At 45.1% G+C, this 12,789-nt stretch overlaps 1 protein-coding gene across 1 annotated transcript in view; it reads left to right on the top strand.

Moving 5' to 3' along the window:
• Positions 1 to 10,374: 10,374 nt before the first annotated feature.
• LOC147099731 (ferritin, higher subunit-like) overlaps positions 10,375 to 12,789 on the top strand; it is a 46,537-nt gene continuing 44,122 nt past the window's right edge. The window contains exons 1-3 of the mRNA XM_085969115.1: positions 10,375 to 10,537; positions 11,260 to 11,406; positions 12,144 to 12,269. Of these exons, the coding sequence (XP_085825241.1) occupies positions 10,436 to 10,537; positions 11,260 to 11,406; positions 12,144 to 12,269 (375 nt within the window). The 5' untranslated portion in view covers positions 10,375 to 10,435. The remainder of the gene's footprint in view (positions 10,538 to 11,259; positions 11,407 to 12,143; positions 12,270 to 12,789) is intronic.

The raw sequence follows: 12,789 nt of genomic DNA, 5'->3' as shown, positions 1-12,789 counted from the left end.
AGTTTGGAAAGAAGGGAATAGAAGGATATGCTGATCGGATTAGATGAAGAATGGCGGGAGGAGGCTCGTGTGGAGCATAAACACCGGCACGGAGCAGTCGGGCCGAATGGCCAGTTTCTGTGCTGTAAATTCGATGTAATTCTTAAAACACGGGCGCCTGTAAAGTTTTTCACATCGAGTGAGCTGAAGACTTTGTTTTGTCTGAAACATGAAGCCATGAAACCCGTCAGCACGCAAACCCATCCCGACTCGTAAAATTGCGGCTCATCATCGTGTGAAATGTGGGGACTCAGATACCCCAGAAATGCCTCTGAGAGATGCAAAGACATGAACGTGGAATGGCTCAAGACGGCAATTTCATTGCACCTGCTGCAGTTCTCAGTGAAGTTCCTAAATTAGCGTGTAAACACTGGCGTGTTGCAGCTGCAGCATCATCAACGGATGAATCCATTCCTGGGGGTGAAGGACACAAATGGAGATGCAGTCGGATTTGGAAAGGATGATTGCTATTTGGTATGAACTGCACAATGGGCCTGAATACCAATCAATACATTTATGGAGGAGCTGCCGGTATTGGGTTTATACATTGATGGAACAGGCAGGGAGGGGGAAAGAGTTTCAGGAGAAGTATCCATTTAACTTGGGGGTTTTACTTTGTGCATTTAATGAAATACATTTACTCCTTCCAGAAGGATTATATTTTGTGGGAATACAGTTCCGCACGTATTCCTCGTCCTTCAATACCTTACCCAAGACCATGAGTGTTGGCAGGTTAGTCAAACATGGTGGGGGAGGGGGAAGGAGAGTGGTCCCAGAACAAAGCCCAGTAGGGTACTCACAGTTTCCCAGTAAGATATTTTCAAATTCTCTACCCCAAAGGGCTGTGGATGCTGAACCATTAACTATATTCAAGGCTCAGATAGATTTTTAGATTGTAGTGGGATCAAGGGATATGGAGATCGGGCTGGAAAGTAGAGGTGAGATTGAAGATCAGCCATGATTTTATTGAATGGTGGAGCAGGCTCAAGGGCCGCATGGCCTACTCCTGCTTCTAATTATGTTATGTGGATAGCAAGCGGATATGGCAATTGTTGATTCTCCTCCACCACCACCACATCAATTGTAATCCCCTTATCATGAGTTCAGTGAGCTCCAACATTGCTGGTCTGTGCAGCAGTTATTTGTTTCTCTGCGAAAGGCTATAGCAGCAGTGGTGAGTTTGTTAACGGAGTTACCCCCGCTAATGACTGATGGGGATCTGTAGCAGTTTACTGAATACAAACTGCTCTTCCCCAGGGAAAATATAATTCTTAGAGAATGCGAAACCAGAGCTTTCTCTTCATTGGACTGAAATGACAGAACACAGTCACAGCAAATCATCCTTGTGTTTATTATAACTTGTATTTCATTGTAGTGGCTAAATTATAACTCTCCAAGCTCTCAAGGGCAGGGGGAATATTCATCACCATGCCAACAAGTACTTCTATTTAACTGCCTAGAGCCCAAGCTTTGGAATGCCCTCCCTAAACCTCTCTGCCTCCTTTAAGACTCTAAAACCTACTTCTTACCAAGCTTCAGGGGTCCCTGGTCCCATTAGCTCATTTGGCTGAACACACCTTTGTACATTAAGCTGTTGTATTACAGCATTGCAGTTTGTTTGCAACACAAGATTGACAAATTTCCAAGAAATACATAGAATATCAAAGTTAAATAGATTAAAATTACCCCGGCAAAAAATATAACTGTTCCCCTTGGTGGAAGGGTCGAGAACCAGAGGACACAGATTTAAGATGATTGGAAGGGGGCCCAAAGACGACTGAGGAAAAACTGAACGCAGCGAGTGGTTAGGACCTGGAATGCACTGCCTGAGAGGGTGATGGTGGCAGACTCAATCTCTGTTTCCAAAAAGGGAACTAGACAAGTACCTGAAGGATAAAATGGCAGGGCTCCAGAGAAAGGGCAGGGTGTAGTACTAGCCGAAGTGCTCCTGCAGAGAGCCAGCATGGGCTCGACAGGCCTCTTGTGCTGTAACCATTCTATGACCAAATCCCATGACAACACTGCTGCACAGCCCAGTGTAATACTGGAAATGTAACCAAGTTATGCTAACTGGAACAAAAACCACTAAAATTTAGAAGGAGACAAAATCCAGTCAAATATAGAACAGTTTATTTACAGTTAGTGACATTTCACATTAAGAGCCCAGGTCTCTCAGCTCTTGCACAAAGTCACAAACCATCATTCCCTACAGGACAGGCGTCTCGCACACAATTACAAATACAAGTACTAAACACAATAGGCTTCACCCCTGCAGTCAGTTTAGTCACTCTTCCCCCAGGGTGTGCTTGTCAAACAGGTACTCCCCCATGCCATTCTCAGGGGCTCCCAGTCTCTTCAAGTTGGTGATGTGATCTCCAAGCTTCTTGAGCATCTTCACTTGCTCATCCAAGTAGTGGGTCTCCAGGAAGTCACACAACTGGAAAAAGAGGGAAACTAGTTATGTCCAGCAGCAGATTTCAAGGAACATCCTAGCTTCCCCGCAAGAGTTCAATCCACTTGGGTTAACTCCATGGTATGTGTCAAGAAAAAGAACAATGATCTAAGAATATGCATGGATCCAAAGGACTTAAATGCAAACATAAAACGTGAACACTACCAGATTCCCAAGTGAGAAGAAATCACCAGTGAAATGTCAGGTGCCAGATACTTTACAAAGCTCGATGCCTCACAAGGATTTTGGCAACTAAAACTGGATGAAGAGAGCACCAAATACTGTACCTTCAACGCACCATTTGGCAGGTATTGTTTCCTCAGAATGCCTTTCGGGATAATATCTGCATCTGAAATCTTTCATAGAGCGATGGAACACAGAATTGAAGGTCTGGAAGGAGTTCGGGTCTCTGTTGATGACATCATCATCTGGGGCTCCACACTGAAAGAACACAATGAGAGACTGACTAAAGTGCTACAGAGCATATGCCGGAATGGACTGAAGCTCAACAAAGCCAAGTGTCAGTTTGGCGTCCAGGAAGTCACTTTCCTAGGAGATAATCTATCTGGTAAAGGAATAGAGCCAGATATGGAAAAAGTAAACGCCGTACTCAAAATGCACTGACCCACTGACAAAAAAGGAGTGCTACGCATCATGGGGATGATAAACTTCATTGGAAAGTTCATTCCTAACTTGTCAGCCAAGACAGTCTGTCTGCGAGACCTGCTATGTAAAACAAATGAGTTCGCATGGACAGAAAGACATGAACAAGAGTGGATCAACCTCAGAACAGTGCTGACAACCACACCTGTACTCACCTTCTTTGACCCAACAAAAAGAATCAAAGTGTCAACAGATGCATCAAAAGATGGCCTAGGTGCGGTCTTGCTACAAGCAGAGGGTGAAGATTGGAAGCCTGTTGCCTATGCCTCCAGGTCTATGACTGATACTGAGTGTCGATACGCCCAGATTGAAAAGGAATGTCTAGGCTTCGTAGTTGGACTAGAAATGTTTCATGGCTACATATATGGACTTCCCACCTTCACAGTTGAGACAGACCACAGCCCACTGGTTGCCGTCATGAAAAAGAACCTGAATGAGATGTCTCCAAGGATTCAACGACTCATGATGAAGCTGCAAAGATATGACTTTGAACTGATCTGCACACCAGGCAAATACATAGTGTTAGCAGATGCACTATCCCGAGCACCCACAATGAGTCATGTGAGCTCTACTGAAGAAGACGTAGATGTTCATGTGAGTATGGTCACTGCTGCGCTGCCCGTGTCAGACACAAAATCAAAGCAAATAGCAGAAGAAACAGTAAAAGATACAGTATTACAAACAGTAATAGAGAACATTCATCATGGTTGGCCAAAAGGTTCCTGTCCAAAATATTTTCTCATAAGGTCAGAATTGAGTGTCGCAAGTGGACTGTTACTAAAACAGAACAGAATAGTCATTCCACAGGCTCTACGTCAAGACGTGCTCAAAAGGATTCATGAGGGACACCTCGGAATTGAAAAATGCAAAAGGAGAGCAAGAGACACTGTTTATTGGCCTGGTATAAATAAGGACATTGAGAACATGATAGGCAAATGTGAGACATGTCAGAAACACCAAAACAAACAAGCAAAGGAACCAATGATAGTAGCTGACATACCAACAGCACCATGGCAAAAGTTTGGTATGGACCTTTTTCATTTAAATGGTAAAGACTATCTAATAGTGATTGACTACTATTCTAACTATCCTGAGATGGCGCTGCTCTCAAGCACCACAGCAAGCAGTGTCATAATGCATGTGAAATCCATCTTCGCCGGACATGGAATTCCCAGGATTGCCGTTAGCGACAATGGTCCGTGCTTCAACTGTAAGGAGTGGCAACAGTTTGCAGCACATTATGACTTTCAACACATCACATCCAGTCCTTTGTACGCTCAGTCGAATGGTAAGGCAGAGAAAGGTGTTCAAGTTCTCGAGCAGCTACTGAAGAAAGCGACAGAAAGCAAGTCTGATCCTTATCTCGCCCTGCTGAGCTACCGAGCCTCGCCTTTAGACTCTGGTTCTTCGCCTGCTGAACTCCTAATGGGTCGCAAGTTGCGTACCACGCTACCCTGCTGTGCAAAAGAAAAGCAGAGTAAGGAACTGAGACAGAGACTTCAACTGTTAAAGCTGAAACAGAAATCATACTATGACAAGTCATCCAAAACTCTGAAACCATTGACAAGGGATGATGTTGTCAGGATTGAGGATCCAGATGCATGGAACAGGAAAGCTACAGTTCTTGAGGAAGTAGGACCAAGGTCATACACTGTTAGAACTGAGGATGGACATATTCTCAGGAGGAACCGCCGTTCCCTCCTAAAAACACAAGAGACTATCGAAGAGCAAATCGATGACAATGCCGCAACTGAATCTTGTCACTCACCACCAGAACAATCTAACACAAATACACATACAGGCTCTCATGAAAAAACATCAGACTTACCTGTGCTGAGAAGATCCACACGTGAAGTGAAAAAGCCTGATAGACTTAATCTTTGAGTACAAAGAAAACGACATTGAAAATGTATTGACTGTTGAAGATGTTTATGTTGTTATTGATTGATATTGATTGATACTGATTTTGTTTAACCTCAAAGAAAGGGGGATGTAATGATCAGTAACCTGTCATTCTGGAATGATACACTAGGTGGTGCTGTATGTATATAAGAGTGGGCTACCCACAATGCACTAGGCCACCCACAAGGCAGCAGTCAAGATGGAGGCCTCTACAGATACTGTACCTAGTCCACATGTGCTCAATAAAGTGTCTAGCAAAAGCTAGCTGTTCTTAATACAAACGACTAGTTATTAATGAACATAACAGTTTTGTGGTCCTATTAAATGCCTGGTAGTTGGACCAGAGTTACAACAGGATAGGAACACAAACCGAAATACTGCAGATACTGAGGCATACCAAAGCAACAGCAGAGGAGAGAGGTAAAAAGTAATCAGAGTGTGACGTCACCAGGGAGCAGGTAAGTGATTGGTTGGTGAGTATTTCTTTTCAATACAAGCTTGACTTCTGTGGTGTTAAATTTCTAGGGTCTCTGGTGTAGTGGGGACAGTTGGTAAATAAAGCGCCCTAGAGTATACCTGTAACTGGGGTATTGAATAATTTTTTAGATTAATTAAAGGAGTAAGTCATGGCAGGAGAGTTCAGACCCGTGTTCTGCTCCTCTTGCTCCATGTGGGAAATCAGGGACGCTGCCAGTGTCCCTGACGACCATGTGTGCGGGAAATGCATCCAGCTGCAGCTACTTGTAGACCGCATTGCGGCGCTCGAGCTGCGGGTGGATGAATTTTGGAGCATGCGCGATGCTGAGAGGGTCGTGGATAGCACATTTAGCGAGTTGTTCATGCCTCAGGGTAGGGCTGCACAGCGGGTGACCATCAGGCGGAGCAACAGAGGCAGGCAGGAAGTGCAGGGAACCCCTGCGGACATCCCCCTTTCAAACAAGTATACCAAGTTGGACACTGTTGAGGGGGATGACTCACCAGGGGAAGGCAGCAGCAGCCAGCTTCCTGGCACCAGGGACGCTTCTGCTGCTCAGAAAGGGAGGAAAAAGAGTGGGAGAGCAATAGTGGTAGGGGATTCTATCGTAAGGGGAACAGATAGGCATTTCTGTGGCCGCAAACGTGACTCCAGGATGGTTTGTTGCCTCCCTGGGGCCAGGGTCTGGGATGTCACTGAGCAGCTACAGGGCATTCTTAAGGGGGAGGGTGAGCAGGCAGAGGTCGTGGTCCACATTGGGACCAATGACATAGGAAGGAAGGGGGAGGAGGTCCTGCATCAAGAATTTAGGGAGCTAGGTAACAGATTAAAGAGCAGGACCTCGAAGGTTGTAATCTCTGGATTACTCCCAGTGCCACGTGCTAGTAAGTATAGGAATGGGAGGATAGAGCAGATGAATGCGTGGCTAAAGAGTTGGTGTAGGGGGGAGGGTTTTACTTTCCTGGATCACTGGGCCTGCTTCTGGGAAAGGTGGGACTTGTACAAGTCGGACGGGTTGCACCTGAACCAGAGCGGGACAAATATCCTTGCGGGGAGGTTTGCTAGCACTGTTGGGGGGGGTTTAAACTAACTTGGCAGGGGGATGGGATACAGAGGGGAGCTGAAATAGGGGGTGATGTGCTGCCAATTATAGAGAAAAAAACAAGTCAGCTTGGTAGACAGGGCAAATATATGAGGGCAAGGCTGGATGGCATCTATTTTAATGCAAGGAGTCTTGCAAATAAGGTGGATGAACTGAAGGTGTTGATAAACACATGGGAGTATGATATTGTTGCTATCACGGAGACATGGTTGAGGGAGGGGCAAGACTGGCAGCTCAATATTCCGGGGTACAGAATCTTCAGGCGAGACAGAGGGGGAGGTATAAGAGGAGGGGGTGTCGCAATATTAATTAAGGAGTCAATTACTGCAGTAAGGAGGGATGATATATTAGCAGGTTCCTCTAATGAGGCCATATGGGTGGAGCTTAAAAACAAAAAGGGGGCAAGCACTTTGCTGGGAGTGTACTATAGGCCTCCAAACAGTCAGGGGGAGATAGAGGAACAGATATGTAGGCAAATCTCAGAGAAATGTGCAAATAATAGGGTAATAATAATGGGGGATTTCAACTTCCCCAATATTAACTGGGATAGTCAGAGTGTGAAAGGCTCAGAGGGTGTAGAATTCTTAAAGTGCATCCAGGAGAGCTTTTTGAGCCAGCATGTAGAAAGTCCTACAAGAGAGGGGGCGGTACTGGACCTAATTCTAGGGAATGTGGCCGGCCAAGTGGAAAAAGTGCTAGTAGGTGAGCACTTTGGTGATAGTGACCATAATATGGTAAGATTTAAGGTGGTCATGGAAAAGGACAGGGATGGGCCGGAAATAAAGGTTCTAAATTGGGGGAAGGCCGATTTTAGTAGGATAAGGCAGGATCTGGCCAAAATGGACTGGGATCAGCTACTTGTAGGAAAATCCGCATCGGAGCAATGGGAGGCTTTCAGAAGGGAGATTGAGATCATACAATGGCAACATGTTCCCGTAAAGGTCAAGAGTGGTTCCAAAAACCACAGGGAACCTTGGATGTCAGGGGATATACGAGAATGGATTAGGAAAAAAAGGAGGGCTTTTGGTAGATACAAAAGGCTAAAGACGGAGGAAGCCCTAGAGGAGTGCAAAAAGTGCAGGGGGATACTTAAAAAAGAAATTAGGAGATCAAGGAGGGGCCATGAAATAACACTGGCGAGCAAAATAAAGGAAAATCCTAAGATGTTTTATAAGTATATTAAGGGTAAGAGGATAACTAGGGAAAAAATAGGGCCCATTAGGGACAAAAGTGGCAATCTGTGTGTGGAGCCGGAAGATGTAGGAGGGGTTCTAAATGAATATTTTGCATCTGTTTTCACGATGGAGAAGGACGACGTAGACATAGAAATAGGGCGGGGGGACTGTGATATGCTCGAACATATTAACATCGAGAGGGAGGAGGTATTGGCGGCTTTAGCTGGCCTAAAAATGGATAAATCCCCAGGCCCGAATGAAATGTATCCCAGGCTGCTGGGTGAGGCAAAGGAAGAGATTGCGGGGGCTCTAACACATATATTCAGGACCTCTCTGGCCACAGGGGATGTGCCAGAGGACTGGAGAACCGCTAATGTAGTACCATTATTCAAGAAGGGTAGTAGGGAAAAACCGGGGAACTACAGGCCAGTGAGCCTAACATCAGTGGTAGGAAAATTATTGGAAAAAATTCTGAGGGACAAAATTTGTCTCCACTTGGAGAGGCAAGGATTAATCAGGGATAGTCAACATGGCTTTGTCAAGGGAAGATCATGTCTGACTAATTTGATTGAATTTTTTGAGGGGGTGACTAGGTGTGTGGATGAGGGTAACGCAGTGGATGTGGTATAGATGGATTTCAGTAAGGCCTTCGATAAAGTCCCGCACAGGAGACTGGTCAAGAAGGTAAGAGCCCATGGAATCCAGGGTGCCTTGGCACATTGGATACAAAACTGGCTTAGTGGCAGAAGGCAGAGGGTGATGGTCGAAGGTTGTTTTTGTGACTGGAAGCCTGTGGCCAGTGAGGTACCACAGGGATCGGTGCTGGGTCCCTTGCTGTTTGTGGTCTACATTAATGACTTGGATATGAATGTAAAGGGTATGATCAGTAAGTTCGCGGATGATACAAAAATTGGTAGGGTGGTAAAAAGCGAGGAGGGTAGCCTCAGTCTGCAGGACGATATAGATGGGTTGGTCAGATGGGCGGAACAGTGGCAAATGGAATTTAACCCGGAAAAGTGCGAGGTGATGCACTTTGGGGGGACTAACAAGGCAAGGGAATACACAATGAATGGAAAGACCCTAGGCAAGACGGAGGGTCAGAGGGATCTGGGTGTGCAAGTACACAGATCCCTGAAGGCGGCGGAACAGGTGGATAAGGTGGTAAAAAAGGCATATGGGATACTTGCCTTCATTAGCCGAGGCATTGAATATAAGAGCAAGGAGGTTATGATGGAGCTGTATAAAACACTGGTTAGGCCACAGCTGGAATACTGTGTGCAGTTCTGGTCGCCACACTACAGGAAGGATGTGATCGCGTTAGAGAGGGTGCAGAGGAGGTTCACCAGGATGTTACCAGGGCTGGAGCGCTTCAGCTATGAAGAGAGACTGGGCAGATTGGGTTTGTTTTCCTTGGAGCAGAGGAGGCTGAGGGGGGACATGATTGAGGTGTACAAAATGATGAGGGGCATAGATAGGATGGATGCTGAGGAGCTTTTTCCCTTAGTAGAGGGGTCAATAACTAGGGGGCATAGATTCAAGGTAAAGGGCGGGAGGTTTAGAGGGGATTTGAGAAAGAACTTTTTCACCCAGAGGGTGGTTGGAGTCTGGAACTCACTGCCTGAAAGGGTTGTGGAGGCAGAAACCCTCACAACATTTAAGAAGCATTTGGATGAGCACTTGAAATGCCATAGCATACAAGGCTACGGAACAAATGCTGGAATATGGGATTAGATTAGACAGGGCTTGATGGCCGGCGCGGACACGATGGGCCGAGGGCCTCTATCCGTGCTGTATTACTCTATGACTCTATGATACTGGAAATCTCAAAGAAAAACAGAAAACGCTGGAGACACTCAGCAGGTCAGGCAGCATCGGTCGAGAAAACACGAGACACTTGACCTTTCTGGTATCAAACCATTCCTCAAAACAGACCCGGGGTTTGCAGGAGATGAGGAAACAGTGCAAACTAACCACAGGACTTTACAGCTCTTAAATTTCATGGGGATAAAAGTCCACATCGCACTTTACAGTGACGGAGCAACAGATTCTGTCTGAAGCTCCCCACTGATCCACTTTCCATTTCCCCAACTCGTTGTGGGCTGCTTTGCAGATCCACTGCAGACTGACTGGTGTAGGTCAGTCTCTTTCAATCTATTGTGGTCAACATTGTGAACCTTGGTATCACGGACTCATTCTGGAGCCACCGAGATGCCCATCAATTCTCCGAGAGACGGGTTAACTTAGAGCCGGCTGTGCTCGACACCATCTGTAGGGTGGAATTTCATCGAGCTCTTTGAGATATGTTGTGAAACTCTGATTCTGAGAACAGAGACGCTTTCAAATTCAGTTTGAGGAAAGTCAAAGAAACCAACAGCAATGACATCACAGAATAATCATCCAAACCTCTGTATTCCAAAGCTCTGATTGGCTCTGGGTATCACACACCGCCCCCTCTCCTTTGTTAATTGGTGCCTGGATTGATGGAAGATCCTGACTGGCTCACAGGGATTGTCAATCATCATTGATCATGCCAGACCCTGTTGAAATGCAGGAGCTTGTGAGGGTAGAGGTTAGGTTGTTACTACAGTGGAGTTTGAGCTCAGTGCTTTGCAACAGGAAGAGTTAAGATGGCCTCCCAAGTGCGTCAGAACTATCACAAGGACTGTGAGGATGCTGTCAACAAGCAGATCAACATGGAGCTCTATTCCTCCTATGTTTATCTCTCCATGGTGAGTTTTGTATTTTTGGGGTCCTATTTCAAAATTAAGGCTGTTATTTTATTCTAAGCAGGTAGAATTTCTCTAGGTCAATGAATGGGCTTTAGAGGGTCTCTCTATAGCCCTCCCCAGTCTTAATCCAGTGAATGCTCTTAAGACAGTGATCTTGCAGAAGGACTCTTTCCTGCTCTGTAATAGCTCTGTCCTATTCTGATGTGTTTATATTTGAAACTAACTCCAGGGTTTCATCAAGTTTGTAATGGAGGGTTCATCTTGAAGATTCACTAAAACTAGTCAACTTCCAACTTGGATGGCAACAATTAGATTGAATTGGGTGACTAGTTAGTGAAACATTGGCTGGTTCTGGCCAGTTTTTATCCCCCTCTAATTGAGTGAATCCTGTTAGTCTTTCTCACCTGAGGATGGTGTTAAACTATTTAATTTTAAAGATTTGGCTCTTTTCCTTCTCTGCTTTTAGACTTTCATCTGGGAACAAAAGAAGATACCACAGATATTTCGACCAAGTGTAGTTGAGAGCTTTATTCCAAAAAGCATTAAAGCTCGCTAATATTTTCTAGTAACATAACCTCCTATTCTGTTGAGCTACTTCAATGAGGAGCTTCCAACATATTCAAAAAGGATTTGGAAAGTATTGGTGTTGCTACCATTTGAGTTGGCCATGGATCAGATCTAGATTTCAATTGTCTCTTTTCCATTTTTCTCTCTACCTGCAGTCGTATTACTTTGACCGGGATGATGTTGCCCTGCGTCACTTTGCCGAGTTCTTCAAGGAGCAGTCACATGAGGAACGTGAGCATGCTGAGAAACTGCTGAAATTCCAGAATATGCGTGGGGGGCGTGTTGTCCTGGAGGATGTCAAGGTTAGATTCAGCAAACTTTGAAGAATTGCCATGGTTTTGTGAAAAGTAGGCTAGTTACCTCATACTAGATTATCTGAGTCATGGAAGTTGTTGTATGCATGGATTTTCAGAAGGCAGGAGATTGCTGGCAGAAATTGGAAGTGCATTAGAAGCAACCTTGTGACCCCAATAAAACTGGGTGGAGTAGGAGGCAGTTGGTATAAAATAGACCACTGGATGGTGACTAGTGCATATGATCTAAATGTGCAAATAGTGATCTGCTGAGCTAGGGTCTATAGTGAGCTCCAGGGCAAAATTGGAGACTGGCTAGGGGGTTGACTGGAAGGAAGTGGTTGATGTTCACATCAGATGTAAGAGTGTAGGGATTTGGGGTGTGTCCCAGTACAGATGTCATTTAGAAGCTAGCTTGCAGAGACAAAAGGCTGATTGAAAGGTGGGCTTCATGTTCTGGCATAGAATAGAAAGCAAGGAAGTGTTACTGCAATTACTGCTAGATAGACCTCATTTGGAATATTGTGCTCCATTTTAGGTGATCTCACTTTAGAGCCTATAGTGCTGTGATTTCAAGTCAAATAACTCATTCCAAAGAGAATTCTTGATGAACTGTCTGGTTAAAATCCTGGCTTAGAATATCAAGAATGACATTGAGTTGTGATCTGACTAACTCCTGAAATGTTCAAGTCTGTTAACTAATTTCTTCCAATGTTACTCTATACCCCACCCCTACAAACTCTCAGAAACCAGAGCAGGATGAGTGGAGCAATGGCCTAGTGGTGATGCAGAGAGCTCTGCAGCTGGAGAAGGATGTCAACCAGAGTCTGTTGAATCTACACCAACTCTCCACTGGGAACACTGACCCTCATGTAAGTTCCTAATGTCTCATTTAAAGAAAGATTTGCATATCTACAGTGCCTTCCTTGTCGTCGGTGTCCAAAAACACTACAGCCAATTCAGTACTTCTTGAAGTGTCATTATTGTAATGTTTGCAACATGGCAGTCAATCTGCACACCAAGATCCTGCTGCAGAAATGAGAGAAATCACCAGATAGTCTGTTTTATTAAGTTGGTTAGTGATCAATATTGGCCAGGACACTGACATTCCAGTTTGTTTTCTTTGAAATAGTACCATGTGGGCAGACAAGACCTTGTGTACTGTTTTATCCAAAAGACAATACCTCTGACATTGCAGCTCTCCCTCAGTACTGCAGTGAAGTGTTGGTTTTCACTCAATTCTCTGAAATGGGACAACCCAGGGCCTTCTGACTGGCAGTGGTACCAGTAAGCCATGGCTGACACTTGCCATGTTTTGGGTGAGTTGAAGGCTATCTGGGGAGCTTAATCTGATCACTGATCTTTAGCAATATCTCCATGCCCAATAGCTTT

This window comes from Somniosus microcephalus, chromosome 28, assembly GCF_052327205.1.
Source record: "Somniosus microcephalus isolate GS21.2 chromosome 28, FLI_Smic_1.0, whole genome shotgun sequence".
In the NCBI taxonomy this organism is placed as follows: Eukaryota; Metazoa; Chordata; class Chondrichthyes; order Squaliformes; family Somniosidae; genus Somniosus; species Somniosus microcephalus.
Note: the sequence above shows the minus strand (reverse complement) of the source record. Positions and strands in the feature narration are given on the sequence as shown.